This window comes from Hakea prostrata, chromosome 3, assembly GCF_041222555.1.
Source record: "Hakea prostrata isolate BN-2017 chromosome 3, UWA_Hpros_2, whole genome shotgun sequence".
In the NCBI taxonomy this organism is placed as follows: Eukaryota; Viridiplantae; Streptophyta; class Magnoliopsida; order Proteales; family Proteaceae; genus Hakea; species Hakea prostrata.
The window spans coordinates 17,902,117-17,928,951 of NC_142602.1; the positions used below are offsets into that span (position 1 = coordinate 17,902,117).

At 37.3% G+C, this 26,835-nt stretch overlaps 1 protein-coding gene across 1 annotated transcript in view; it reads right to left on the minus strand.

Annotated features, from left to right (window-relative positions):
- The window catches only part of LOC149021341 (O-fucosyltransferase 9-like), a 57,249-nt gene that overhangs the window by 12,222 nt on the left and 18,192 nt on the right, over positions 1 to 26,835 (minus strand). Inside the window, exons 3-5 of the mRNA XM_089149588.1 lie at positions 23,357 to 23,433; positions 19,465 to 19,553; positions 15,201 to 15,398 (exon numbers count right to left, since the gene is read on the minus strand). Coding sequence (XP_089005714.1) covers positions 15,201 to 15,398; positions 19,465 to 19,553; positions 23,357 to 23,433 — 364 coding nt within the window. The remainder of the gene's footprint in view (positions 1 to 15,200; positions 15,399 to 19,464; positions 19,554 to 23,356; positions 23,434 to 26,835) is intronic.

Consider the following 26,835-nt stretch of genomic DNA (forward strand, 5'->3'; position numbering starts at 1 on the left):
AGGAAATCTTGTATCATGGAAGAGTAAGAAACAAACTGTGGTAGCAAGATCAAGCGCAGAATCTGAGAATCGTGCTATGGCACAAGTAACATGCGAGATGGTATGAATAAAACGATTACTCCAAGAATTAGGAATTATTGATGACACACCAATGAAGTTATGGTGTGATAATCAAGCTGCGGTTCATATAGCATCAAATCCAGTCTTTCATGAACGTACCAAGCATATTGAAGTAGATTGCCACTTTGTTCGTGAGAAGTTACTGCAAGGCATAATATCCCCCAAGCATGTGAGGACTGGAGAACAACTTGCAGATTTGTTCACCAAAGCTCTAGGGAATACAAGGGTTACCTATATTTGTAACAAGTTGGGCATGAGTAATATATATGCTCCAACTTGAGAGGGAGTGTTAGAAAAGGGCAATTTAGGAAGGTATTGATCCATCGAGAGTTAGTACTTTGCGCTAACTCTCGATAGGAAAGAGTGGTAGGAATTAAGAGTTTTATACCAATTGAAATAGGTTTATGCTTTCCTATATTCTATAGACTTGTAAATTAGCCTATAAATAGAAAAGTTACTTTGAGGAGTGCTCACAAGAAAGATGAGCCTCCACAACTAAATCATGGCTTCCATCCTCTCCTCTCCCTCATTCCTCACCTTATTCTTTCTCAAAATAACAGCCTCCAAACACCTCCTAAGCCACAACAGCTACGAAAACAATTCCGGCAATAATAGAATGTGAAGCATGACCCATACCCAACAGTTCCAAACTTCCCATTTTTTTTAATTTGTTTTTGTTTGTTCATGCTTTAAATGATCTTGTATTGTCTTGGAATTAATATATGTTTAACCTAGGACTATGATCTATGATTGTGTTTTGTTAAACTTATCTTTTTATTATTTGCTACCTTTTTTTTTCTGATTTTAATATAATATATGTGAGACACCATCACTTGATCTAGTCGGTCATTATATTTTATTGACTTGTTGTATATGTAACCATTATACCAAACAATTCATGTATGCTAGTGATTCTATGCCTGTATGCAATACAATTTGCACTTGCCGGAACCAATCATTTGTTAGTATATACTTGAATGATAAATTTTCAATGGTTTTTTTTTTTTGAAAAATACTACTTCCATTGTGTTTATTATGCTTGAAATAGGTAGTACACAAGAATCCAAATCATTTTGAGTCCATATGAAGCCCAAATTGAAGTTCCAAATTCCAAAAAAAAGTGTGCAATTTCAACCGAAACATCGAAATAAACCTTTTGCAACGTTGAAATTCCTGTTTCAATCGAATTTTCTTCCTTGTGGGGCGACATGGTACCATTCTTTGCACCATAGCTTTCCACTTCTTTTAGATACTAAATTAACTTGAAGTTCTTTTCTCTGCTGAGCTAGAAATATACTCTTTTTTCTTCTTAGTCATGTGTTGTAGCCTAATGGTCGCTGGCTCTATCAAAGCAGAGTGTCTTTGTGCATTGCACTACTACATCTTACTCTTCCCCTTATACATCAAATTGACATAGGGACAGACCGACTATGTACTTTGATATGTTCCATGTTGAATCCTTTTTAAATGTGCTAATGTAGATAATTTGTGATACGTGCACTACGTGGATTTTTTGGCACTTTTGGATTCTACTAGGTGTTAAATTAGATTTTGTGTTCATGTAAATTTTTATTTCTTGTTACCCAAGTAAAGGTATTTATGTAATAGTTTTGTTTCCACTTTATTAAAAATAAAGGGCTTGAGATCACACTGATCACAATAAGCCATTCTACCATCATAGTGTTTCGCAACATGGCATTAGAGCCTAAGTTGGATTAGGATCTTCTTCTATTTTTTTTCTTCAAACCCATCGCAGATTTTCTCTTTCTTTCTTCTACAGAACCCATCGCAGAATTTCTCTTTCTTTTTTCTGCAATCGTTGCAGAAATTCTCAATTCTCTGAAATTTTCTGCAACCATCTCCTTGATTACCACAATAGGGAAGAAAAAATCTGACAGAAAGAAGAAGAGAACCACCACCGCCTCTTTATTATTAAAAGTGGGAATGTTGGGGGTGTAAAGCAGTTGATACCCCTATTGAAGCTGGAGCTAAACTTAAAGAAAAAGAGGGAGAACCAGTGGACAAAGGAAGATACCAAAGGCTGGTAGGGAAGCTTATTTATTTGTCCCACACCAGGCTAGACATTGCTTATGCCGTGGGGATAGTGAGCCTATTCATGCATGATCCATATTTAGCTCATATGAAGGCTGTTACAAGAATACTACAATATTTGAAAGGCACTCCAGGAAAAGGAATACTTTTGTCACCCATTTATAATCTAAGAGTAGAAGCAAACACCGATGCAGACTGGGTTGGATCTCCAGAAGGAAGTCAATTTTAGGTTATTGTACCTTTGTTAGAAGTAATCTAGTTACTTGGAGAAGTAAAAAACAGAATGTGGTAGCTTTATTCAGTACCGAAGCTGAATATAGAGCTATGATTCGTGGAGTTTGTGAGCTACTATGGTTGAAAGGCTTGCTGCAAGATATTGGAGTCTAAGTTCCAAATCCTATGATGTTATACAGTGATAACAAGGCTGCTATTAGTACTACTAATAATCCGGTGCAACATGATCGAACTAAGCACATTGAAATTGACAGGTTTTTTGTCAAAGGAAAGCTGGAACAAGGGCTTATCTGCATGCCTTTTGTGAGGTCTGGAGACCAAGTGACAGATGTTTTCACTAAGGGTTTGAAAGAAAGAGATTTCCTTCCTAGTGTGGGCAAGTTGGGCATGACTAATATCTATGCCTCAATTTGAGGGGGAGTGTTGGATTCTACTAGGAGTTAAATTAGAGTTTGTGTTCATGTAAATTTCTATTTCTTGTTACCCAAGTAAGGGTATTTATGTAATAGTGTTGTTTCCACTTTATTATAAATAGAGGGCTTGAGATCACATTGATCACAATAAGCCATTCTACCATCATAGTGGTTCTCAATAGGCACACTCACTGAAGTGAATTTATTGTTCATGAATAACAATGAAGGAAATTGTGCCCATCAGCTGCCAGCAGTTTGATAGTGTTTTTTTTCCTCCTTCAGTATGTTAAGTAATTGTTGCCTTTATAGATTGGTGCTGAATAACACCTAATGTGAGGTAAATTAAGTCAAATTTCATCTATCAAATAAAATGCTTCAAATTCATCATTGAGGGAACAAGTCGTGAAAGTTTATATTGGTTCAAGGGAAAAAGTTTATATTATGTCTGATCCCCCCTCGAGTAAGGATGACAAACTTTCTTGGATTGGGTATAGTATGGAATGGTCACTTAGTGCTTACTTCATGTTTTATCCAACTGCCATGAAAGTTCAGGATATTATAGCACGAGAGTTTTGGTTTAGACCACAATGTTTCCCATGTGGATGAGATATATGAAGATATTTCTAAACTGGAACCCTCTGTGGTTAAATTACTAGTGAGTACCGAGTTCCTCGACAGGCAATCAGGAAGTACTAAATCAGTATCAGCCCCTTACTGCTGACACTGATGCTCTCAAAAAGCAGAAGGCAGATTTCCAAGTTGCCTAGTTTTTATCCGGAAGTAAGAATTTGAAGCAGTAAAATATCAGATATTGGACCGTCCATGAGTAGTACCTACAATGCAAAGCTGAAGATATACACAGGAAAGAAAAAGCCCGGGGGGTCACACAACTCACACCAATCAATGGCTTAAGGATATGACCCAAATTAGCCCATGGCTTTCATGGGCTAGGACTATTTTGGTGGGTTAAAATCAGTCCACATGTTATGATCTTTATGGGCTTGACCTAAGCCCAAGTCTATCTAATATGAATAGGAACTTGAGACATTTATTGAAGTCAATAAAAGGGGCTACAGTTTGAACATAAGAACTCATTGTCAAAAGGACCTTTCCTTTGTCAAAAGCTATGCAGTGTTTGAATCAATATTAGGAGGGGAGTTAGCTAGTGGTTGGTTGATGTATTTAATGTTTTTATCTTTAGATAGGCTATATAAGAGGGAGGATCACCTCACTTATCAATTGAAATCAAAGTTCCTTTGCAAACCCTTCTTCTCTATGGAGAAACCTTGTATCAGATCAAGGTAGGTTGGTGTTTGATCCAATCGATCCACCTTGCCGTGTTTACTCTCTCATTTCTATCATAGCGTTCCCTCACTTCTCCATCTAGTAACAAGCCGTTCTAGCTATTAATTTTCTAATAATCAGATCCGTCCCTCTACTTGATCTCAGATCTTCAGGGTATCTTTCTCATTTATTTAGGATAATCTCCACTGCCCTCTAGCTCAGTTGGATTAATAGTTCTGCCCCTACTCTGAAGTGCAATTTTGTTCCTATTGTTCTAAAGCTATTCTAGAGTTATCATTTTGATATCAGTCTAGGTATTAGTTTTGCTTCACATCTGATTTTGTCTTATATTAATCTATCAAATTTGGAACTCATTCCCTGTGAAAAGATCATGATTGGACTACTTTGATCATTCAAATACAGTACAACATTAGCTTACAGACTGAATCATGAAGAGGGTAATGTCAATGCATCATCTAGTTAAACACTAGTAAAATTCTGTGCTAGAAAACAAACTTTAAATAATCAAAACAGCAGTTGCATTTGAACAGAGAAAAGAGAGAAAAAGAAGAAGAAGAAGAGAAGAGAGATGAAGAATCAGTAGAAGAGGCCTGTGATTCTAGCTAAAGAGTCTAGAATCATAGAGCCCTTTTATTTATAGCTTCTAATGAATCTAATAAATCTAATACAACTTGAGAGACAAGTAATGTCCTCTACAAAAAGGAAACAAAAAATTACAGCTTTAGTAACTTCCTAGCTCCTAAAATTGAAAGTTCTGAAGATAGAAACTACCACCAAAATAGAAATTATGCTTTCTAACCATAGATGATATCTCTTTTATAACATCGACAAAAACTCCCAGAACTTATGTAGCAAGCCTCTTACATTAGAAATAGAAAGTAGAATAACATCAATAGCATAAGACTGTTCATGTGAACAATAACGTGAACTGTAAAAGTTGTTTTTACTGTTCACATGAACAGTAAAATATCCCAAATTTATGTATATTTCAACACTCCCCCTCAAGCTGGAGCATACAAATCTCCCATGCCCAGCTTGCAACAGATAAACTGAAAACTTGGTCTGAACAGAGCTTTGGTGAACAAATCAGCTAGCTGGTCAGTAAAGCTCACAAAAGGAGTCGCTATAAGCTTCTTCTTGACTGCATCACGCACAAAGTGACAATCTACCTCTATATGCTTCATTCTCTCATGGAATACAGAATTACTAGCAATATAAGTGGCTACCTAATTTTCACAAAACATTTTCATAGGGGCAGAAACTCAAAATCCCATTTCCTCTAATAATGAACAAAGCCACATCAACTCCGCAACGGTGTGGGCCATAGCCTTATACTCAGCTTTAGCACTAGATCGGGCAATGGTGAATTGTTTCTTACTCTTCCAATTCAAAAGATTTTCACCAAGAAAAGTACAATAATCTGTGGTTAACCGGTGATCAATGATGGATCCAGCCCAACTTGCATCAGAAAAGGCAACCAAGTCCATACTCCGATTTGGTCGATAGATGAGCCCTTTTCCGGGCGCATTCTTAAGGTACCAAAGCACTCTCATCACTGCGTCCCAATGGGCCTTCCTAGGAGACTGCATAAACTGACTCAACACACCAACAGAATAAGAAATATCAGACGAGTAATAGTAAGATAAATAAGTTCCCCAATAAGACTCCTATAACGATAACCATCATCTAACAAGTCACCATCATCACGTCCTAACTTCAACTAAGGATCCATAGGAATGTCACTAGGTTTAGAAGCAAGCATGCCAGTCTTAGTCAAAAGATCTAGCACATACTTCCTTTGTGACAAACTTACTCCTTGTTTACTGCGGATCACTTCAATCCCTAGGAAATATTGTAGATCACCTAAATCTTTGGTTTGGAAAGATTTCTGTAAGTATGCCTTGACTATATGGATTGCATCAACATCACTGCCTGAAAGGACAATATCATCAACATGAACTTGTCATAAAGACAACACAATCACCCTACCGTCTAACATACATAGAGTGATTAGAATAACACTGTACAAAACCAAAAGACTCCACAGTCTTGCTAAATTTCTCAAACCAAGCTCGTGGAGACTTTGAGTCCACAAATTGCTTTATGAAGCCTGCAAACACAAACATTGTCCTCCCCTTGAGCAACATACCCTGGAGGTTGCTCCATGTAAACTTCTTCATGAAGATCACCATATAAGAATGCATTTTTTATGTCAAGCTGAAAAAGAGGCCAATCATAATTCATAGCCAAAGATATCAAAACACGGACAGAATTAAGTCTCGCCACAAGAGAAAAAGTCTCAAAATAATCCACACCATATGTTTGTGTATATTAGCCACCAAGCGGGCCTTGAGCCTTTCAACCGTACCATCATAATGGTACTTAACAATATACACCCACTAACAGTGGACCACATCTTTCCCAGGAGGTAAGTCTACTAAAGACCATGTATGACGAGAATATACAGCATCCATTTCCACATCCATTACAGCTTTCCAGCCAAGAATTTTAAGAGCTTTGGTATGATGGGTTGGAATATGAATGACAAACATAGACAAAGCAAGGCAACGAAAGCTAGGAGGGAGATGAGAGGTAGAGACAAAATTGGAGACAGAATAAACAATGTTAGAGTGTTAAGTACAAGTACGAGTACCTTTCCTTAAAGGAATTGGTAAGTCATCTGAAGGCGGAGTGGGATCTCCACTAGAAAAAATCTGTCAATGGAGAGGATGAAGAAGGAACATCCGTAGGGCCAGCTTCATGCTCCACTAAAGGAGAGCCGCTAATATTGTTAGGAGGAACTCTACTACCCACAATATGTTTTGCCAACTTATGTCTCCATTGATAAACCTGTAGAGGAACATTGCTAGTGGAAGGAACTAAAGAGAGAATAGGAGGAGTATCATCCAAAACACAATTTTCAACAGACACAGATTGACTAGGATAATAAGGAATGTCTTCAAAAAAGGTCATATCCGCACTTGTAAATTGTTTGCGAAGAACTGGATCATAATAATGAAAAACTTTTTAAGTACACGAGTACCCAAGAAAAATACACTTAACATAGTGGGGGGAAAGTTTATCCAAAGGATGTGGCATGTGAACAAAACACACAACCAAAAATTTTAGGTGGAACTAAAATGGTTCTCTATTGGGAAAAACAATTGAAAAAGGAGATTTTTTAGAAAGCAAAGTCATAGGCATTCGGTTAATTAAATGACCAACGGTCCAAAACCGCATCACACCAGTAACTCTTGGGAACATTCATCTGAATCAAAATAGTGTGTGCAACCTCCAAGAGGTGACGATTTTTGTGTTCAGCCACTCCATTTTGTTGGAGAGTGAATGAACAACTGGTTTGATGAATCATTCTAAAAGAATCATATAGGATAGATATATCATGTTGCACATATTCTAAAGCATTATCAGACCGAAAAATTTTAATAGGAAGAGAAAATTGAGTCCGAATTTCATGAATAAAACTTTTAAATGTAGTTAAGAACTCTGTCCGATCATTTAAAAGATACAACCATGTAACACGGGAGAATCATCCACAAAAGTAACAAAATATCAAAAATCATGCCTATTACTAATTCTACAAGGACCCCAAATATCAGAATGAACAAGAGAAAATAAGGACTCACTACGAGGGATAGAGCGTGGAGGATAGGTGGCATGATTGTGCTTTCCTAACTCACACGCTTCACAATTTAACCAAGACACTGATTTAAAAGAAGGAAATAAATTTTTTAATAGGTAAAGATAGATGGCCTAAATGACGGTGCCACTAAAGAGCATCTACACAATCATTAGAGAGAACTGCAATAGGGGTAGCATAGTCCAGATAGTAGAGTCCGTTCCTTTCACACCTTCCACCAATCGTCTTCCTCGTGTAAAGGTCCTGGAAAACACAATAAGTGGGAGTAAAAGTCACAGAGCAGTTCAGTGCTTTAGTTAATTGACTAACAGATAATAAGTTGAAAGGAAAGTTAGCAACATGAAGTACGGATGATAAAGTAAGAGAAGGTGTAGGAGAAACACTTCCAGAGCCTAGAATAGGTGTGGAAATCCTACTATGACAATAGAATTTTTAGTGGTAGATTTAAAAAAGGAGCTGAAAAGTGATGACTTACCAATCATGTGGGAAGAGGCCCCTGAATCGATGATCTAAGGGGTGAGAGTAGAAGTGAGAAGTGGGTGGTACCTGCATGAGAAAGTGTGGCAGCAGAAGTACCAGTGGATGTGGAAGTGCCGATCTTAATATTTTGCAATCGGCGAAGGATTTGGCTTACATCATCTCTTAGAGTCTTAGACAAGTCCCCTTAAGAAGATCTAGAACCACTATCGTTGTTTGTTACAGTATCAATACCACCATCAGAAACGACATGATTGGCAAGGTGCTTGGCCCACTTTGGCTTTCCATGTTTGGCCCAACAAGCTTCCACTAAGTGGCCTGTTTTACCGCAATGAGTACAAAGTCGAGATGTCTTATCAAACAGTTGAACACCACGACCTCCAAAAGACCTGCTAACTCCCCCTGAGCCACAATCACATCCCCTTCCACGAGAGGTAGTGAAGGCTGAATTTTCTCCTTTAGAACTTTTTCCTGGAGAACTCCCTTCAGGCAAGGCAATACGTTGAAGTCTAGAATATGCTTCACTAAGATTAGGGACATGCTCACCAACAAGAAGATGTCCTTTAACAGATTTCAATTTAGGGTTCAATCTTGCAAGAAACTTGGACACAAAAATTCATTCTGTTGGGCCTTAAGCTTCTCTATATATGTGGTGAGAGGTTAAAAGACATTCAACTCCTCCATCATACCTTTAAAGGAGTTGTAATAACTAATAATCTTGTAGAGACTTGTCAGCTTGCTAAAATTGAAATGACTTTTCATAAATACTAAAAATTCGAGTAATATTTTTAGCTTGGGAATAGGTCTCTTGCAAGTCATCCCATATTCCCTTTGTAGTTTTATGGAACATAACATTCGCTGCAATATCAGGTTCCATACTATTCCACATCCAAATTTGGATGATTGCATCATCTTGGATCCAACTAAAATAGGATTTGTTAAGTCTCAGCAGGAGGTTCATCCTCAATGAACTTAAGCTTACCTTTTGCAAGTATGTACACCCGAACCGCTTGTGACCACAACAAGTAATTAGAACTGCCTTTGAGTTTGATAGATGTAATTTGAACGTTTACATGATCTCCTTGAGATCCTTTAGATTCAGCCGTACTCATGGTTGAGTCACGTGTAAGTGAAGACATTAAACTGAGGTAGATATCCCTCAAATCAATTTTCCAAAACTTGAAGTAGAATGAGCACAAAAACGAATTCTGCAACCTTAGGACCGAATAGGAGAAAAAAAAGTTTGCAAAGTGCAGCAAAAAAGAGGTAACGACGGTAGGTAGAAAACAATATTTAATCCAAGTTCTATAACGTGTAAGAGTAAGGTAATAGGTAGAGAAGATCAGTTCACATGAACATGAAACAAAAATCGATCGATATGGTCAAAATATCGATCAAAATGTCTGCATTTTTTGAATTCGAAACGAAATGTAGTAGTAGGAACAGAAAGTATCCATATCGTTTTGTATCAACCGATATATCGGTCGATACGAGTTGAAATATCGGCCCGATACCATATTGGGCCGAAATGTTACTGCGCAGCTTATAAAGTGTCCAAACCGAGCCACTTTTGGACCTATCGAGTGATATCGCCCTCTACATTTCGACCTCCTTTGGAAATTTTTGCTGATTTCTCTTGCTTTCATCCCCTTCTACACCTAATTTCTCGTATTCCATTTCCTTCAAACACTTGATTTGCTCCTCCATTTGTGCATTTTCTCAAATCTTGCAAGGTGAGTAACCAACTTCCTCATTTTTTTATTTTTGTTTCATTTGTGCCTTAAATCATGTTAGATTGCTTCCAAATTTATGTATGTTTACTTTAGAGTGTTGATCTATGAATTTGTAGTGTCAAAATTATTTTTTGATTCTTCCTACTATTTATGGTGTCCCTCCCACTGTCGATTATCGGAGTCAGCCATTGGGACATTATCAGTATCCTTATCCTTCTCCTAGTCCTTAGAGCCAGGGTGCTCTTTCATTTGTTGAGCAGATTTTCCACACTATTCCACAGCCACAAGGCCCACCACCACTAGTTCCTTTGGAGATTCACAACTTCCCACCGTCAGGAAATCTTATGCATGTGGATGAGGCCACGTACAGAGATGCAGTTGTTGACTATGTCCAAAACTATATGGGGCAAACATCATGGGAGTTGTATTGTCATTTGTATGGGGAGCAGACGGAAGAGGGAGACCTTGAGGCTTGAATAGAATAGACTTTTAACTCATTAACTTGTAAGTAATAACATTCCCGCTTCTTCTCTGATTCATGTACTATATATTTGGAATGTTGGATACTTGGATGTTACATTTTCAGTAGTTTTTTAGTAAACTAGTAGTTATATGGTGTTTATTATGCTTGAAATAGGCAGTATGCAATAATCCAAATCAATTTGAGTGCATTTGAGGCTCGAAATTGATTTTTCAAGAGTCAGATAAAAAGTATCCAGTTTCGATCGAAATTTCGACATTTTTCAAGGTCAAAATTACCATATCGATCAAAATTTTTCCTTGCACATGAAGACCTAATCCAACAGTCCATAATATACAGCATTAGGTGGTTGCACACCAAGGAAAACAATAAAAAAAAAAAAGAGAACTTCAGAAAAGAATATTGAGAACAACACTGTTTTGATTAAAAAAAACTCTGATGCCATGTTAGAAAACAAGCTTTAAATAATCAAAACAGCAGTTGAACTTCAACAAGGAAAAGAGAGAAGAAGAAGAGAAGAGAGATGAAGAACTAGTAGAAGAGGCCTGTGATTCTAGCTAAAGAGTCTAGAATCACAAAGCCCTTTTATTTATAGCTTTTAATGAATCTAATACAACTTGAGAGACAAGAAATTGTCCTTTAGAAAAAAGAAACAAAAAATTACAGCTTTAGTAACTTCCTAGCTCCTAAAATAAGAAGTTCTGAAAATAGAAACTACCACCAAAATAGAAACTATGCTTTCTAAAAACTCCTAGAACTTATGTAGCAAAACTCCTACATTAGAAATAGAAAGTAGAATAACATCAACGGCATAATACTATTCACATGAACAGTAAAGTGAACAGTAAAAAATACCCCAAAATTACGTATACTACAACATTCTGCTTGTAGAGACAATGCCTCTCAATGTCAAAGCTGAAGTCAAAATTCAGGGGAAAGTCATGGTAAAACTAACCACATTATTGATTAATGATGGTGAGGTACCAGATCATGCTATGAGAAAAGAACTATACATAATACCATTCATACAGTGTGTTCCTATAAACCTCAGCAAAACAGAGTTGTCAAGCAGAAAAATCAGTTATCTCTTGGAAGTAGCTTGTTCCATGATGATCTATATGCATGAGATGTATTTCTCAATGCTTGAGAATTAATAATCAGATGCTGTCTGTTATTTGGATGGTCAAATAGCTTTCTCTGATCTTTTTTCGCATTTAACCTATGCATTTTCGTCCTCTTCATGTTTTATTTATCAATGTTTTGTTCATATTCATGGGGTTATACTTTATAAGATTTCCCCTCATGCTACTAAATGTGTATATCTTGGGCACTCTCATATAAATAAAAGGCTACAAGGGTGTCAGTCTAGTATACTAGAAACACTAAGATAGTGCCAAAATTACCTAATTAGTGAGCACACCCAATTTTTCTGATGCCAAAAAAGTTCTCTATTGTACCTGATATAGAATAAATAAAATGGCTCGAACCAGTTCGGATAAACCCAGGTCGGACTAGGTCGGATAAACCCAGGTCGAACCAGTTCGGATACACCCAGGTTGAACAGACCAAGTCAAGGCCGGATATACAAGCGTAAAGGCAGGATAACAAAGTGAATCCTAGTAGATTGATAACCGAAGACAAAGTATTCGACTGGGACTCAATAACTCATATTTGAGTAGGACTCAATCACTAAAGTTAGTATTGCAGTCCAAGTAATGTTTTAGTTCGAGACGAACTCATACGTAGAAAACCTATAAAAAGGTAAGGGAGCACAAGAGAAAGGTACGCTGAATAGAACCATCACTATTCGAATTATTATTGTTCATTACTTTCTTGTCTTCCTCAATCGGATTCCTAACTAGATCGTCGGAGGTGAAAACTCGACCTCCACGGTCGAGCTCATTCTTGCAGGTTCATCCGGCTGAAGGGACGAACAGGATTGTGCAGCAACAGTACCTTTCCGCCTTTCCATCACCTCTCCTTTTGTTTCCCTTCCTTTTTGTGATAGTATTTCTTCTGATCATCAATCATCTTCTTCATCCACTTGAATGTCTTCTCCTCTCCAGGTAAGTAGAATGTATACATCAAAAGGTATCTCAAATCAGAATCATTAGAACCCTGCCAACTGTACCACAATATCCTTCGCCTGAAGTTTCCCTTGCAGCTACAAATTTTGACTTGCCTTTATAAGGGTAAGTGCTATTTTACTCCTGGAAATGTCCTTCTACCATTGCTAATTTTCTTTCCTTTAAACATTTACCTCCTTCCTAACGCTTCTGTGTTTCTATCCACTATACCAAGGAAGCTATTGAGATGAATCCTGATCAATCAGAATACTTGGGAGCTTACAGTATCACCCAAAGGACAAAAGTAGTGATGTGCAGCCGGAGATTTGCTATTATCATCTTTATGGTAGTATTGGGTAACCAAGGGCTAGATTCATAAGAAAATGATACATTCATACCTAGAGTGTTGAATATTTTGGGAGTTTTTTCTAATAGTTAAGTTGCATCCTCTTTGTACACTAATCTCCAGCTGTTAACTTAGTTGAATTTTATATCAATTGGATGTAAGAATATTTTCCTGCATATTGATTGGCAAGAAGAAATGAATACAGAGTTATGTTGCTTAGGGGGAGACAAGGGGAACTTGTAAGGTGTGTTAACTACAAGAAACTATTTGTGGTTTGAAGCAATCCCAAATGCTTGGCGTGATAAATTCAGTCGATCATTTGTTGTGGGTTCCACCACTGTCACTCTGATCATCCCATCTTGGTTAAGCACTTGATAATTTTGATGTCATAGGGTTGATTGTATATGCTGATGGCATTTCTATTTGAGGTGATATTTCTCATGGCATAGAAGAGATTACATTCCACTAGAAGAGACAATTTCAGCCTCAGCAGCAATGGCATTTCCTTGGTGTTGAAGTTGCAAGAAGTAGGGAGTTAGCTGATCTCAAAGAAAGTATGTTAATGACCTTTTCTCCTAGACTGGAATGTTGGGATGCAATGCCTAGTGGTAAAAGTAATGCTAAGTTTGCAGACAAATTAGGAGGCATGCCTTGGCACAGTGTTTGGCGGGCCACAGTTGGAGCCTGAAGTCAAGGCATCAAAACAGCCTCTCAGCAAAAATTGCTAGCATAAGACTGCATTGGAAAATTGCCCCCCCCCCCCCGACTCTACTTCTGAGGAATCCCTTGGCACAGGGTTTCTTGTTTTTGGTGAAACTTGGCTCAGGGTTCACCCCTTTAAAGTTTGCAGACAAATTAGAGGCATCCTGCTGGCAAGCTGACTTACTGGACTGTAACTCGTCCTGATATTTCCTTTTCAGTCAGTTTATAGACACACAAAAGGAGATTCTATAGGAGGTTGTTTTTCATATAATATGCCATCTGAAGGAATTTCTTGGTAAAGAGCATTAAAATTTTGTTAGCCAATAGAATCATTTCAATATTGATGGCAATTCTAACATTGATTGGGATGGTGTTAAATGATGATAGAAGGTTTACTTTAGCAGATTATAAATTGCTCGGGCTTGTAACCTAGTAGCTTGGAGGAGCAAAAAATAAGAGTGCTGTTGAAAGATCAAGTACTGAAGTTGATTATCGGGCAATGGTTCAGGTTTACACCATGGCTGAGTTGATATTACTAGAAACTATCAAGGGAGAACTTAGTTATCCAGTCACCAAACCAATGGAGATGTTCTATAGCAATCAAGTTGCTATTTATACTGAAAGTAATCCAGCTTTTTCTGAGAACAGACATGAAGTAAATTGTAATTTTGTGCAGGTTGTTGTTACGAAGAGAGTTATTGTTCATATCAGTTGGTTGATATTTTCAAAAATTCTGTCAGTCATGATTCAAACTTGACTAGTGTTCCATGCTGGGTATGAGAGATGTCAATGCTCCAGCTCAACGGTCAGGGTTGGTGAGATATACTGGATGGTGGTGTAAGAACTGAGGAGGGAGTACTGGACCAGTACTTACCATAATGAGAGTGGTATTCTCACTACTCTAGATCCACTGATATGTACTTGATTGGTAGAGAGAGTTTTGAAAATGAAATAATGCAAGGAATCAATGAAGTACTTGACCAAACTAAAGGTTCCCAACAAAGGAGCAGCCTTAGCACTCTGATTATTCTGGAGATGGCTTAATATGGTTCATTTGTAGTCAAAGTCAAAGAACAAGTTCATCAAATAAGAGTAGCAAGATATGTTCACACAGAAATTCTGTTTCCTCACGTCAAACCTCTCTCTCCCCCCCCCCCCCCCCCCCCAACAAAATTTTTTTTTTCTTCAAGTGAACATAAATATTTATGGGCTTTTCTTTGGAGTTGAACCATATTTTAAGAGGTAGAGGAGATATGAAAACGGAGGCAAATACAACCACAACATGGATAAAACAGAAGCCTCACAGAAGGATATCATTTGACAGAACTGAACCTAGGAAAAGACTCAATGCCCCTCAAGAAGTAATATAAACAAGTAAACAGTATTGAACCCCAGTATGATGACAGAGATCGGATGATAACTAAGTTCTTCATATGGTGCTAGATCTATCACTAAGGCAGACTATTTAAATAACCAAAAAAGCGAAAACAACAATTACTTGTCAGCAAGTTCAAATATCCGTATGTAACAGCCGGTTAGGACTGGAGATATGACCTCCAATTATTTTTGCTAAAGGATGAACGAATCAAGAAACAAAAAAATGAATGTAATACCCCATCTGCAACAGCTTTGGAAGGACCTTCTCCAGATAGTATGCTGGACTAGACCATGCTTTAACTCTCAAATTGACAATATTGCTTATATTGTTGTCAAACTGCTGAAGTATATCTTCTGGGACCTCCTTGATCACTTTAACATGATTTCCAAGTGAAGAAATAAAAAACTCCTCATCAAATATGTCTCCAAATTTGCTGCAGAAAGTAATAAAAAGAAAGGGGTTATCCTTTTTAAATAATTTCCCATCAAGAAGAATATGTATCTTGACAGTTAGATCTTATAAAGAACAAAAGCAATTATCAGCTTGTGTTCGAGATGATTAACCTTGAATACGAGTCAAAACTGACCTGACAAAATATATATTTGTTTCACATGAACATTGTTGTATATTAATCAAATCACAAGCACTTGACTTAAAAATGGATATTCAAACACACACACACACACACACGAGGCCTTAAAGTGCATATATTCATGTCAAGGGTGCTACGTGCAGTAACTATTTTTCATACCTCAAAAATTATATTCTAGCATATGGCCTCGAATAGAGCTGATTGCATGCTTCTTGTTGTATAAAATCCATACGAGTTTAATTTTAAACACGAAGAAAAAGAATCAGATATATCCAACCTAAGCAGAACTAATAGTATCCAAAGACAAAGGTCAACCAACCAACCGACCAGCCAGTGACTGCCTGGCACTGTAGCAACAGTTGTGAAACGACTATATTTGTGACCGTTGGGAGCTTCTTTTCTGGGCGTGGTTTTTTTCCAATTATTCCTCCTATAAATATAGGAAGCACAAGGAAGTTTAAAGAAAGAATCCTATATCCATTGGCATATCATTTTAGTCTTGGAGAAGTCTTTGTGCACTTGCAGCAACACCCTTTGGGTAATATTGTGGAAGGCACATGACTGTTGAGCTTGGAGGATCTCAAGGACACCTATATCTGTATATTTCATTTGAGAGGTATATTTTTGTGTTAATTGTTATCACTCTACATAGGAACATGGGATAAAGGATGTATTTCTATATCTGCACTCAACAGGCATTGATTAGCTGAGTTTAATAAATCAACAACTCCTTGAAAATATTAAGTGTGAGCTTTAAAACACTCATGTTTGGTGTGAACCTGTGATAGACACCACAGGCTTTGATGATGAACTTGTAAAACATGGCGACTCCAGAAAGCAACCAATGGTTGCATAGTGAGCCATAAAAAGACCACCATGGTTACCACCTACTGAAGTAATCGAATAGCAGAAGTGGAAGTATGATGAACATCTTGGACGGCGCATGCAAGGTTGACAACCACAATATATGTTCAAATCTATACTGCTATTATACTCCTTTGACCCTGTCTTGAATGGGTATTGAGTTCCAATAAGTTCTGTTTCTCCCATTTGCAAGTTTGTATTATTTAATTAACGTTTAAATTGGTCAATATATTCTACAATATCTAATTCACCCCCTCTTGGGTTGCCACCAGGTCCAATAAGAACAGCCCCTTATCTTCACCTACTCTCTCTCTCTCTCTTAAGCTCACCATAACAGAGCGTTCTTTTGATCTGCAGCAGTATATATGTCCAGTATCTAGTGATCACTGCAGTGTAAAAAAAACCATTGGTTCTTTATTGATCCCAAATTGCTAACTCTCCCAAAACATGACCAGCTAGGTGGCTGGAATACATTTAATGATTTTTTTTATTTCTCATGATGGTGTCCGTGATGTCAAATGATCAGATCTGAGATTTCTATGTTCCTGCCCTGGTCTGGTGTAACTTCTTGATATTTTTGATATCCTTTACCAACGGCTCCTACATGTTCTGTGCTATTGTAATTATTGGTGTTCACTTTCCCACTCAGATTCATTAATCTGGCCCATCAAGTATCTTAATTATTGCTTGACTTGCTTCTGCACCTTCAATATGATATGATATGCTATTACTATCCAGGCTGATGCCATGATATGATATTGGATGTGAACAAGTCCTCTTTATATTTCTCTAGTGTATTATTTTTCAACAAGTGTTAATAAATGTGAGGACTATTGAGAAGCTGGCAGTAATGAAGAATTTTCTAGAGCAAGAAAGCCGAGGTTGAAGGTTCACACAGTTGCCCCAACTACCACAGTGCCTTTATGATTGAGCAGAGCACTACCATGATGCAAATAAGGTAGTTCAAAGACTCATGAATGCCTCCCATCCTAGTTCTTAAGACGTTAGAATAGTACGGCTCCTGCCAAGTCAAGCCAGGGCAGATACCAGACTCATTATCAAGGTGGTACAAACCAGAGCAATATTGCATGTACTACAATAACATGGATATTTCTGTCTAATTGGATGTCTTATTTTTGAAGATCCTCTGGCCTGCAGCAATAAGTTAATCTTTTATAGCTGATATTTCACTCCCACTGCTGTTGATTTTTTGACCTGCATCTATTTTTCATCCAGCAGCTGGTATTTTCTGCTGTTTATATCATTCAATGCTACTTAGAAATTTTTTATTGAAGATTTCTCACTGTTGTTCCTATTGGCAGATGTTATCTCTGACCAGACCTAAGCTGGTCTGATTTATTCCTGTTAACAGTGCTGAATTGGAATATACTTCTTCCTACTGTTCTTTTGTCTGATACATATCTGGGTGTGTTTGCCAGCCATTGATCTCTACCACTGATATACTCATGCAGTCCAGTTTTGCTGGTTAGCTATGTTATTGTCATTTCTTTGTGACAAAGCAAATTAAAGAACATTAAGGAGAAAAGAAGACCAAAAGGGAAAGAACAATTAGAAGAAAGTAGAGAACTGTCCAATCAGTAGTGGTCCCTTGTATATATAAATATTAAAATGAAAAATTGCAAGAAAGTCACTATCTAGATCAATAAGAATGTAGTAGAAAATCACTCCTTTGGTATAACATAATCCTAAGAAATAAAGCAATAAGCTACACAAAAGGAGTAATTTTGCAATGTATTCTTATTGATCTAGATAGGAATTTTCTTGCAGTTTATTATTTTACTATTTATGTGTACAATGCATAGCTACTGATAGGACAATTGATGCAGAATTGAAGACATATTTACGAAAGAAGAAGCCCATTGAGTCAGGCCCATCAAAGGCCTAAAGCTGTCACCTGAATCAGCCCATGGCTTTCATGGGCTATGACTGTTTTAATGGGTTAAAGTTGGTCCACTTAAGTTGAACTTCATAGTCTAGACCTAAGCCCAAGTCTAGTTTTTAAAAAGTCAATAAAATGGGCTATGGTTTGAAAATAAAAGAACTCATTGTCAAAGGAGTTTTCCTTTGTCAAAGAGGTAGGTAGTAGTTGAGTTATTAATAGGTAGGTGGTGTTAACTAGTGGTTGGATGTTACCATTAATGTTTATGTCTCTTTAGAATGCTAATATAAAGAGACTTATGTAAGAGGAGAAGACTAAACTCATCTATTGAAATCAAATTGCTTTGTTAGCATTCTTTCTCTATGGAGACTCCTTGTATTTGATCAAGGTAGGTTGGTGTTTGATCCAATCGATCCACCTTGTGGTCTGAAGCCCGGGTGTTATATTGTTATTTTCAATTCCCTCATGTTGTCCTTTCAATTTCTTCATCATAATTCTGCCCCTATTTTAAAGATCTACACAGCCCATATTGTTATATTATTATCCTTGTAATACCACTCTAGTTTCAGCCCTCTTTCACATCTAAATTATGTTTCATCTTAAGTCTATCAAATCTGAACTTGATTCCTGTGAAAGGTCCTATTTTGCTACTGTTTTCATCAATCAAATACAGTACTACATTAACAATTCTCTATTTTTGTCTACTTGTAGTTCTTATTCTTATTTTCTCTTCTCCTCAATGTTCTTTAATTTGCCTTGTCACAAAACATGTGATTTCTATGTCATAGGTAGCTAGGCTGATTGGGTACTATTCCAATTGACCCAGGCCAGGATTTCCTTAAAAATTAACCAACCCCAGCACTGTTTCCAGTTCTACCAAATCAAGTAGATGGCCATGGAATCTCTAAGATTGTTAATACATACAATGATATAGATTCTACCCACGTCTCAGTAATTAAGAAGTACAAACCACCAAGTTCGCATGCTCACAACTCAAAAATTATGTTGAATATGTGGATTCGGCAAGCAAAGGGTTGAATTTTTAGGAAAACACATTATGATCTAGAAAAATATTCTTACAGAAAAGAGCAAGAATATAAACAATTGGAACCATATATATAATAGAACTAGCATGAAGCCCACCTGGAATCCTGCCAAACACTATTAAAATGGAACATTGGGGTAACAAGTGTCGCATTTAACAACCTTGCCACAGCCACTGCATCACATATCTGTATCAAACACAAAGACAAGTTAAATAACTGGAAGCTCTGGGTTAAAATCCATCACGACACTCATAAAATATATGAAAATCAGTATTGGCTGCATCTGTCCCACAGAAGCTAATTTTATCTAACTGTACTACAACAAATTTCAGATATTCAACTTGTAATCCATCAATTCAAATGGGGACCTCAATAGGCTGACCAAGTTAACAAAGTAACACAGATAACAAACCATCCTTCAAAGATTGGTATCAGACGTTACAGTTCAATTAATGTAAGGGAAGGTACGACCTAAACCCGATCGCAATTGTATCCAGATATAGGTAAGATCTTTGAATTCCCATTTGTATCCCACACATTTAATAAGCTCAAACACATAAACAGTCGATTAAAATGATCCTTGAACTCCCAACATTATCCCACAATATATAACAAATAATTCCTACTATGATAAAGCTAGGAAGCAGCCTTTTGTTACTACCATAGGCTCAGAATGGATTAAAACTTGAAATTACAGCACCACAAACAATCAATGGAGTAGGGAGAGAATTAACAAAGAAAGAACAATAAAGTATATTGAACCAACCCTCCAAAATTCAGGATTAGTTGATGGCTAGAGACTAAGATGTGGTAACTAATGAGCACATTTATGTGTGAAATCTTAGGGCATAAAGCATGCATTTTACACACTTAAGAGTGGAACTACCTTGGGTTTTATATTGTTTTTGCAGATTTGAGGACTTTTCAATATTTAAGCAAATATTTGGAGTTTTGGATATGAATCATGCAATTTTACACGTCAAGAGGTCCATTTAAATTCTCAAATGCAAAAATGGGCCTGATTTGGAGCATGATGGACTAGAGATGTGATTATGGGCCAGAGATGTGATTATGGGCCAACTCCTAAATATTTAAGAGATAAAGAAGACAAATTTGATCTACGGCTGAGATTATAAATTATCAATCAAATCTACAGAGATATTATTGAGAGAGTCCAAATGGAGAAAAGAGTCCTTGCATACCTCAATATCTTATTTCATATTTGTGATTTGATTAAAGAAAGAAAAAGAGGAAAAAGAATTATATTTAGAGAAGGAAGAGGCAAAAATCCCGTTTTTGAATGTCTCTGTCCAGTTTCAATCATGCCCTTCATCGAATGGTCATCCGGTGTCCAATCGAGCTGATTTTTGGAGGAGAGCTTCACGACTTCTTGATCTTCAAATCCAACGGTGGAATTGTGCATCTGATCTCTCTAAGTCGGTCCGATTAGTACGTCAAAACCCTAATTGGCTGAATCAAATAGGAACCCTGATTTTTATTCAAATTCAGCTGTGCCTCACATCTCATGTAAACTCTATAAAAGGAGAGCATACTCCATCAAGGGAGAACGTGTTTTAGAGCTTAGTAGAAGCATTGTTTCTTCTCTCTTCAGTTTATTTAGGCTTTCTTTAGTTTTCTTTGCTTGCATTTGTGAGATTTTAATTTCTAGATTGAATGTTTAGGTTTAATTTTTTTTATGTAATGCAATTCAAGTTCAAGTTTCAAGTTTTTAGATTCGTTTTTCTCTGGGTCTAGCAATTGCAGATTTAGATCATTCTAGATCTAGATCTGGTTGTTAGGGTTGGTTGAGATTCGAATCGTTTGTTCAATTCGCAAGTAAGTAACCTTCTTTATTAATCTTCTCTCCTCCCTCCATTCCCGCTTCCATCTACCCCTCCATATTCTTAATTTAGGATTTACTTTCAACATTTATTTATTGTTCTCCCATCCCCTGAATCCTTGATTAGAGATGCCTACAGTCGTGCCTCTCTTTGGTTAAGGCTTCCTTTTCCTTTTATTGCTTTGTTATTTACTTTATGTTATTTACTTTCTGCACTGTTTTTTTTCTTTAATATCCATTCCCCCGATCGGTAGACTATAAGCTACGGCAAAGGGTCCACGGTCAAAGTCATTATTATTTTACTCCCCTTCCCTCGATCCAGAGTTGACACTCGGATCACTTCCCCTTTCCTTTTATTTTTATTATTTGCATTTTTTTTCCTGTCTTTTATTTATGTATTGATTGTGTTTAATTTATTTTTCGTTTCAATTCGATTGCATTAGATGTATAGATTAGGATCATTTAGTTTAGTTAATTAGTTAATAAAAATTGAATCATTCCACTCTCGCATTACTACTAAGAAGTTGAATTCTAAGTGGCATATCTCCTTGAGATCGACCCATTAGCTACACGATATCGTGCACTTGCTACTTTTAATCTCACAAACAGTAACATAGTGACAATAGGAACGTACATATAGATAAACAGATCCAGCCAACAAAACAGCAGCAACATTTTTCGAGGTCTGAATAAGCAGATGCTGTGCTCCAAATATCTCTCAACTCTGGTTATTTTACCTTTGTAGGAAGTAATCAACATGGAAGAGTAAAAAATAACCAGGTCTAGCCAGATTAGGAGGAGAGAGAGACTTTAGAGCCATGACTCATGGAGTTTGTGAACTCATATAGCTAAGGCAGTCGATTCAAAAGTTGGGGTTTAACATCAAGGGACCTATGTAGCTCTACTGTGATCTCAAGGTTGCTATAAGTAATGTTCATAGTCCCATTAACCATGACCGGACAAAGTACATTGAGGTTGATAGCTACTTCATCAGGGAACAAAAAGGGGGAGGGGGGTTAGACTTGGTTTACTCCCTTTGTGAAGAGAAGTGATCAAGTGGCACATATTTTCACCTAGGGCCTCATTACTAGCCAGTTCAAGAACCTACTCTTGTGCAAGTTTGGAATACATGGCATTTATTCTCAAGCTTTAAGTGCTAAGAATTTCTGTTTTAAATAGTACTTCTGTCACTGGCTTGTTATAAACTTTTTAACTAATATTAAGTTGCAATTTCTACCTGCTGTAGTAGTTGTTCTCTTCCCTTCTCTCGATTGAGCTTTCTCTCGCTTAATTCAATAGGGCCTTAGTAGACTGATTTTAATTCGACAACCGTTTGAGTGCTTGTTCCTGAGCTTTACCTTTCTTTTTTTGACTGAATTCTTAGGAGTTCAATCTGGCAATTCCCTTTTCCTCTTCATCGTTCCAATGGGTTTGTAAATCAGCACGCACTAGCACGCTACAACTAGCAGCCTGCGGTTGTGGAGCAGCTAGCATGCTGCAACTAATTTATCCGCCCCCCCCCCCAAGGACCTCATTCCTATCCAGTTCAAGAACCTACTCTTGGTACAAGTTTGGAACGCATGGCATATATTCTCAAGCTTTAAGTGCTAAAAGTTTTATGTTTTCAAATGGTACTTTTGTCACTGGTTTGTTATGAATTTTTTAAGTCATATTAAGTGGCAATTTTTATCTCCCCCCCAACCCCCTCCCCCCACCCAAAAAAAAAAAAAAGAACCCTTTTTACCTGCCCAAGATGGCTTATGTAATTTTAGAAAGTTGTTAATGAAAAACATAGGTGAGAGGGGGATACTGTCCCTCACTATGATTCTCTCTTAGCTCTTCTACTTTCTCTCTTCTCTTCCTTCTTCTTGTCCCACCAGCTGTTACTCCTCTTGCTAGATTCTTCCCAATCCTAATTTCTAACTCAAATTTGCAATGACCTGCCAGGAAGTTAAGCACTTCCCTGCAGATTGTGTATGACCCTGTGTTCTGAAGAAGCTATATTATATTAACAGCCATATGATGGAAATTATGAAACATCTGAAAATCACAAAGCCAGAAAGGCGACAAACCAAAACTAGAAACAGTATATGTAATCCTCTGAAAATAAAAACCCAAATATCATTTCATTATTACAAGCAGAACATACAGACAGACGTTGTTGATTCAAACCACCATTTGCTTCAATAATAAGGAAGCCATTGGATGTCGGCAATTCTGAGAAACCTAAAAGCAGAAGGACAAAAATGCATTAAGAATCATGAAATTGAAACAAAAATAGTTGTCTTTTTTGTTTAAAACAAATAGGTATCTGACAAGTTAAGAATACAGTGTGTCTATTTAGAAGCATGAATATCAATTACAGTGAATAAATCAGGATTTCAGCTCCTAAAGAAAACTTGACACATGCAATGACTATTCTAGCAACTACTGCATGCAACAACATCAAAAAGAACAACAAAGGCAGCCTTTCAACTTAAGGGGATCAGGTAAATGGATTCAAACAAAACAAGGTAGGGGAAACTGAAGCCTAAACAAGAAAAATCAAATGAGTAGATGGGACAGAGTTAAAATGAAAGATTGTAAATAAAAGGAAACAAGAAAGATGAAAGTAAGAAGAAAAGGCCACACCCAGCATGTCAGGATAATCTCAGCTAAATGGGATTAGGGTCTGCTACATCAATCCTTGCCCTACAATAGGCTATATCCATGGTCATTCCTCACAAGTTCTCCTAGGTCATTTCAAGTCTGCCACTGGTTTTTTCAGTTCCCTCAATCTTGATCATATCACACTCCTTACTGCGGTGTCCATAGTCCTCTGTTAAACATGATAATACCACCTGAAAGGCTGAAACAACCTCTCAGACTTGTCATTGATAAAGACAACTCCCATAACAACTCTACCACAACCATTCCTTACTTCACCCTCCGTAGTTTTCCTGATATCCATCTTAACATCCTCATCTCTGCTAAACATAGCTTCCCAATATGAAACTTCTTAACTGCCCATAAGTCCATCACATACAACATAACCAGTCGTACAACAGTGCTTCAGAGATTTCCTCTAAGTTTTAGAGGAACATGCCAGATACCTAAAACAACTTCTCCAATTTCTCCCTCCCACTTCAATACTCTATGAAAGTGATGAAACATCATCCTTTATGTCACCTTCTTTATTTATGAGTGAACCAAGATATCTAAACGGTCATTTGCAGCAATCTTTTGACAATCCACACCAGGTTGGTATCTATCAGAGGGAAACTAAAAGATACATCAAACATTCCAATCTCTATTCTACTAAACTTAAGCCTGTTGTTCAAAGTTGACATCCATAACTCTAATTCAGCATTCATCATACACTCCAATTTCCATTCTACTAAACTTAAGCCTGTTCTTTCCAAAGTTGACATTCATAGCTCTAATTGAGCATTAATAGCTACTTTTGTCTCATCTACCAAACTGAAGTCACAACAAGGAGGATATACAACAGAACCTTGTCTTGAATCTCTTGGTAAGCCCATCCATGATAAGTGCATCCAGATAAGGGCTTAAGGCTGGCTTTTGTGGTAATCCAATAATAATTGGGAATTTCTTGACCTAACGTCTCACAGATTGCACGCTAGTCACGAGTCATCACGCTCTCAGATTGAAAGATAAAACTCCCACAATCAGCTTGAAAGTAGCTCTTTAAGGTAAAACTGATGGAATGTGACAGTGAAGGACCACTATTCCTTTGTTTATGATCCTTCCAATAGTTTGGAGATTCTTTTTTTTTTTTTTTTTGGGGGGGGGGGGGGAGAGAAATGAAGTTTTAGGGTTGTGATCAGAAATGCTCCTAGAGATAAAGGCGTAATGATTCCCATGGTTCACAATTGAATTTTCCTGCTACTGTACTGCTATATTCAAGCTACCAGTTCCATTAGTCTCTACAGGTGTATTCAGTCTTGATAAATATTAGGTGCAGGGGCAAGCTACCTAATACATTAACAACTTAAAATAAAAAATAAAATAAAAAAGGACAAAATAAAAAAGGACAAAACAAAAAAGGGGCATCACCGGTTGTATTGACCCAATCCAGTCGATGTGGATTAATGCAACCTGAGACACCAATACTCATCCTGAAAAAATCCAATGAACCTTTGTTTCTGCAGTAACTGGAACAGAATCAAATTCATGGGCAGAAGTAGCCACTGCCAAGCAGTTGCTGCAGCAGAGGAAGGAAGAGGAGAAGAAGGAATACAGAAAAAGAAGTTAGAAGAAGAGCAAGAGAAGGGAAGAACTCATTTGTGGCCCAATGGAGCCCAGTGGCACCAACTGCGTTAACAGGCGTCACCTGCCCTTCACCATTCATCTGTCCACCAACTTCCTCTATCAAAAGTTGAAACACTGCCAGTTAACCAACAGCCTTCAATTGGCCACACTATAACAGGTGCAGGCAGTATCCCCAGTCTGTCCCTGTTTCACCATTTTCACCACTCCCCCCTTGTGGGCATGGTGATACAGGATCAACGTGCAGGCTTCATGGTTGGGACCACTGTTGCAACTAATGAGTTGCCATTCAGTTAACTTTCCTCTAGCTATGCAAGTCAACATGTTACCCATAAAAGTAATATAAGAAACAAAAATAGCCTACCTACGTCCACTGTTCATGGAAACCATGATATCTTTCGTCCAAGATATCTCAGTTTCACAGGTTACCAAGACAAAACCTAAAGGGAGCTGAAAAAGTACAAGGTTTCAAGAATACTTTGGAAATTTCAATGGTTTCAACCAATAAATACCAAGTTTTACCAACATTTGACCAGTTATGGTGGTTTTGGCCAAGTTTTGATTAGCAATCACATGCCAACTTTTACTTCAGAAATACCAAGTTTCAAGTTTCAACCTAGTTCTGACCAGTTCTGACCAAAACTTAGGCCCAATTGGTATCCGTATAAAGTTAGCTAAGTCCCCAAGGTTTTTTAACATGGCATTGATCATACCAGAACAAATCAATAGCTTGAATTAAAGTATCAGTTTTTTATATTCCAAGAATAACATTAAGGGGTGTAATACCGTAATTAATGTACATCTACAAACATTCTCCCATTTTCTCTCAACAAACCCTCAATATTTCAAACAATCACAGCATTTTATCTATCAATATCATGGCATGGCACCAACAACACAACCCTGTAGGAAATCACACTAAAAACAATATCCCACTTCTGGCGCGCGCACACACATAGATAGAAAACACTATGTGCCTCCACCTTGTAACTAAGAAGTGGCTAGGACTGGTGCACATCCATACTGTCATCACCACAGCACTCCAATATCCAAACAAATAATAGTGCAATCACAAGAACACAAGATATAACGTGGTTCAACACTGTGCCTACACCCACAAAGTAGTGGTCTAACCAACTATGGTGTTTGATTATAGTAGACAAATAAAAATAGGGACTTGCAAGTGCATGTTAGCTTAACCTGTGTAACTTAATTGATGTCTGTCTCCATGAATGCATGAGAACGAAACCTACAATGTTCTTCAATGCAATCGTCTCAACCACCAACGTTACAAATTAGGGTTTTAGAATCATAGAATACCAATCTCTTTCCATATTCACCAGCATCTCCAAAGGCAAA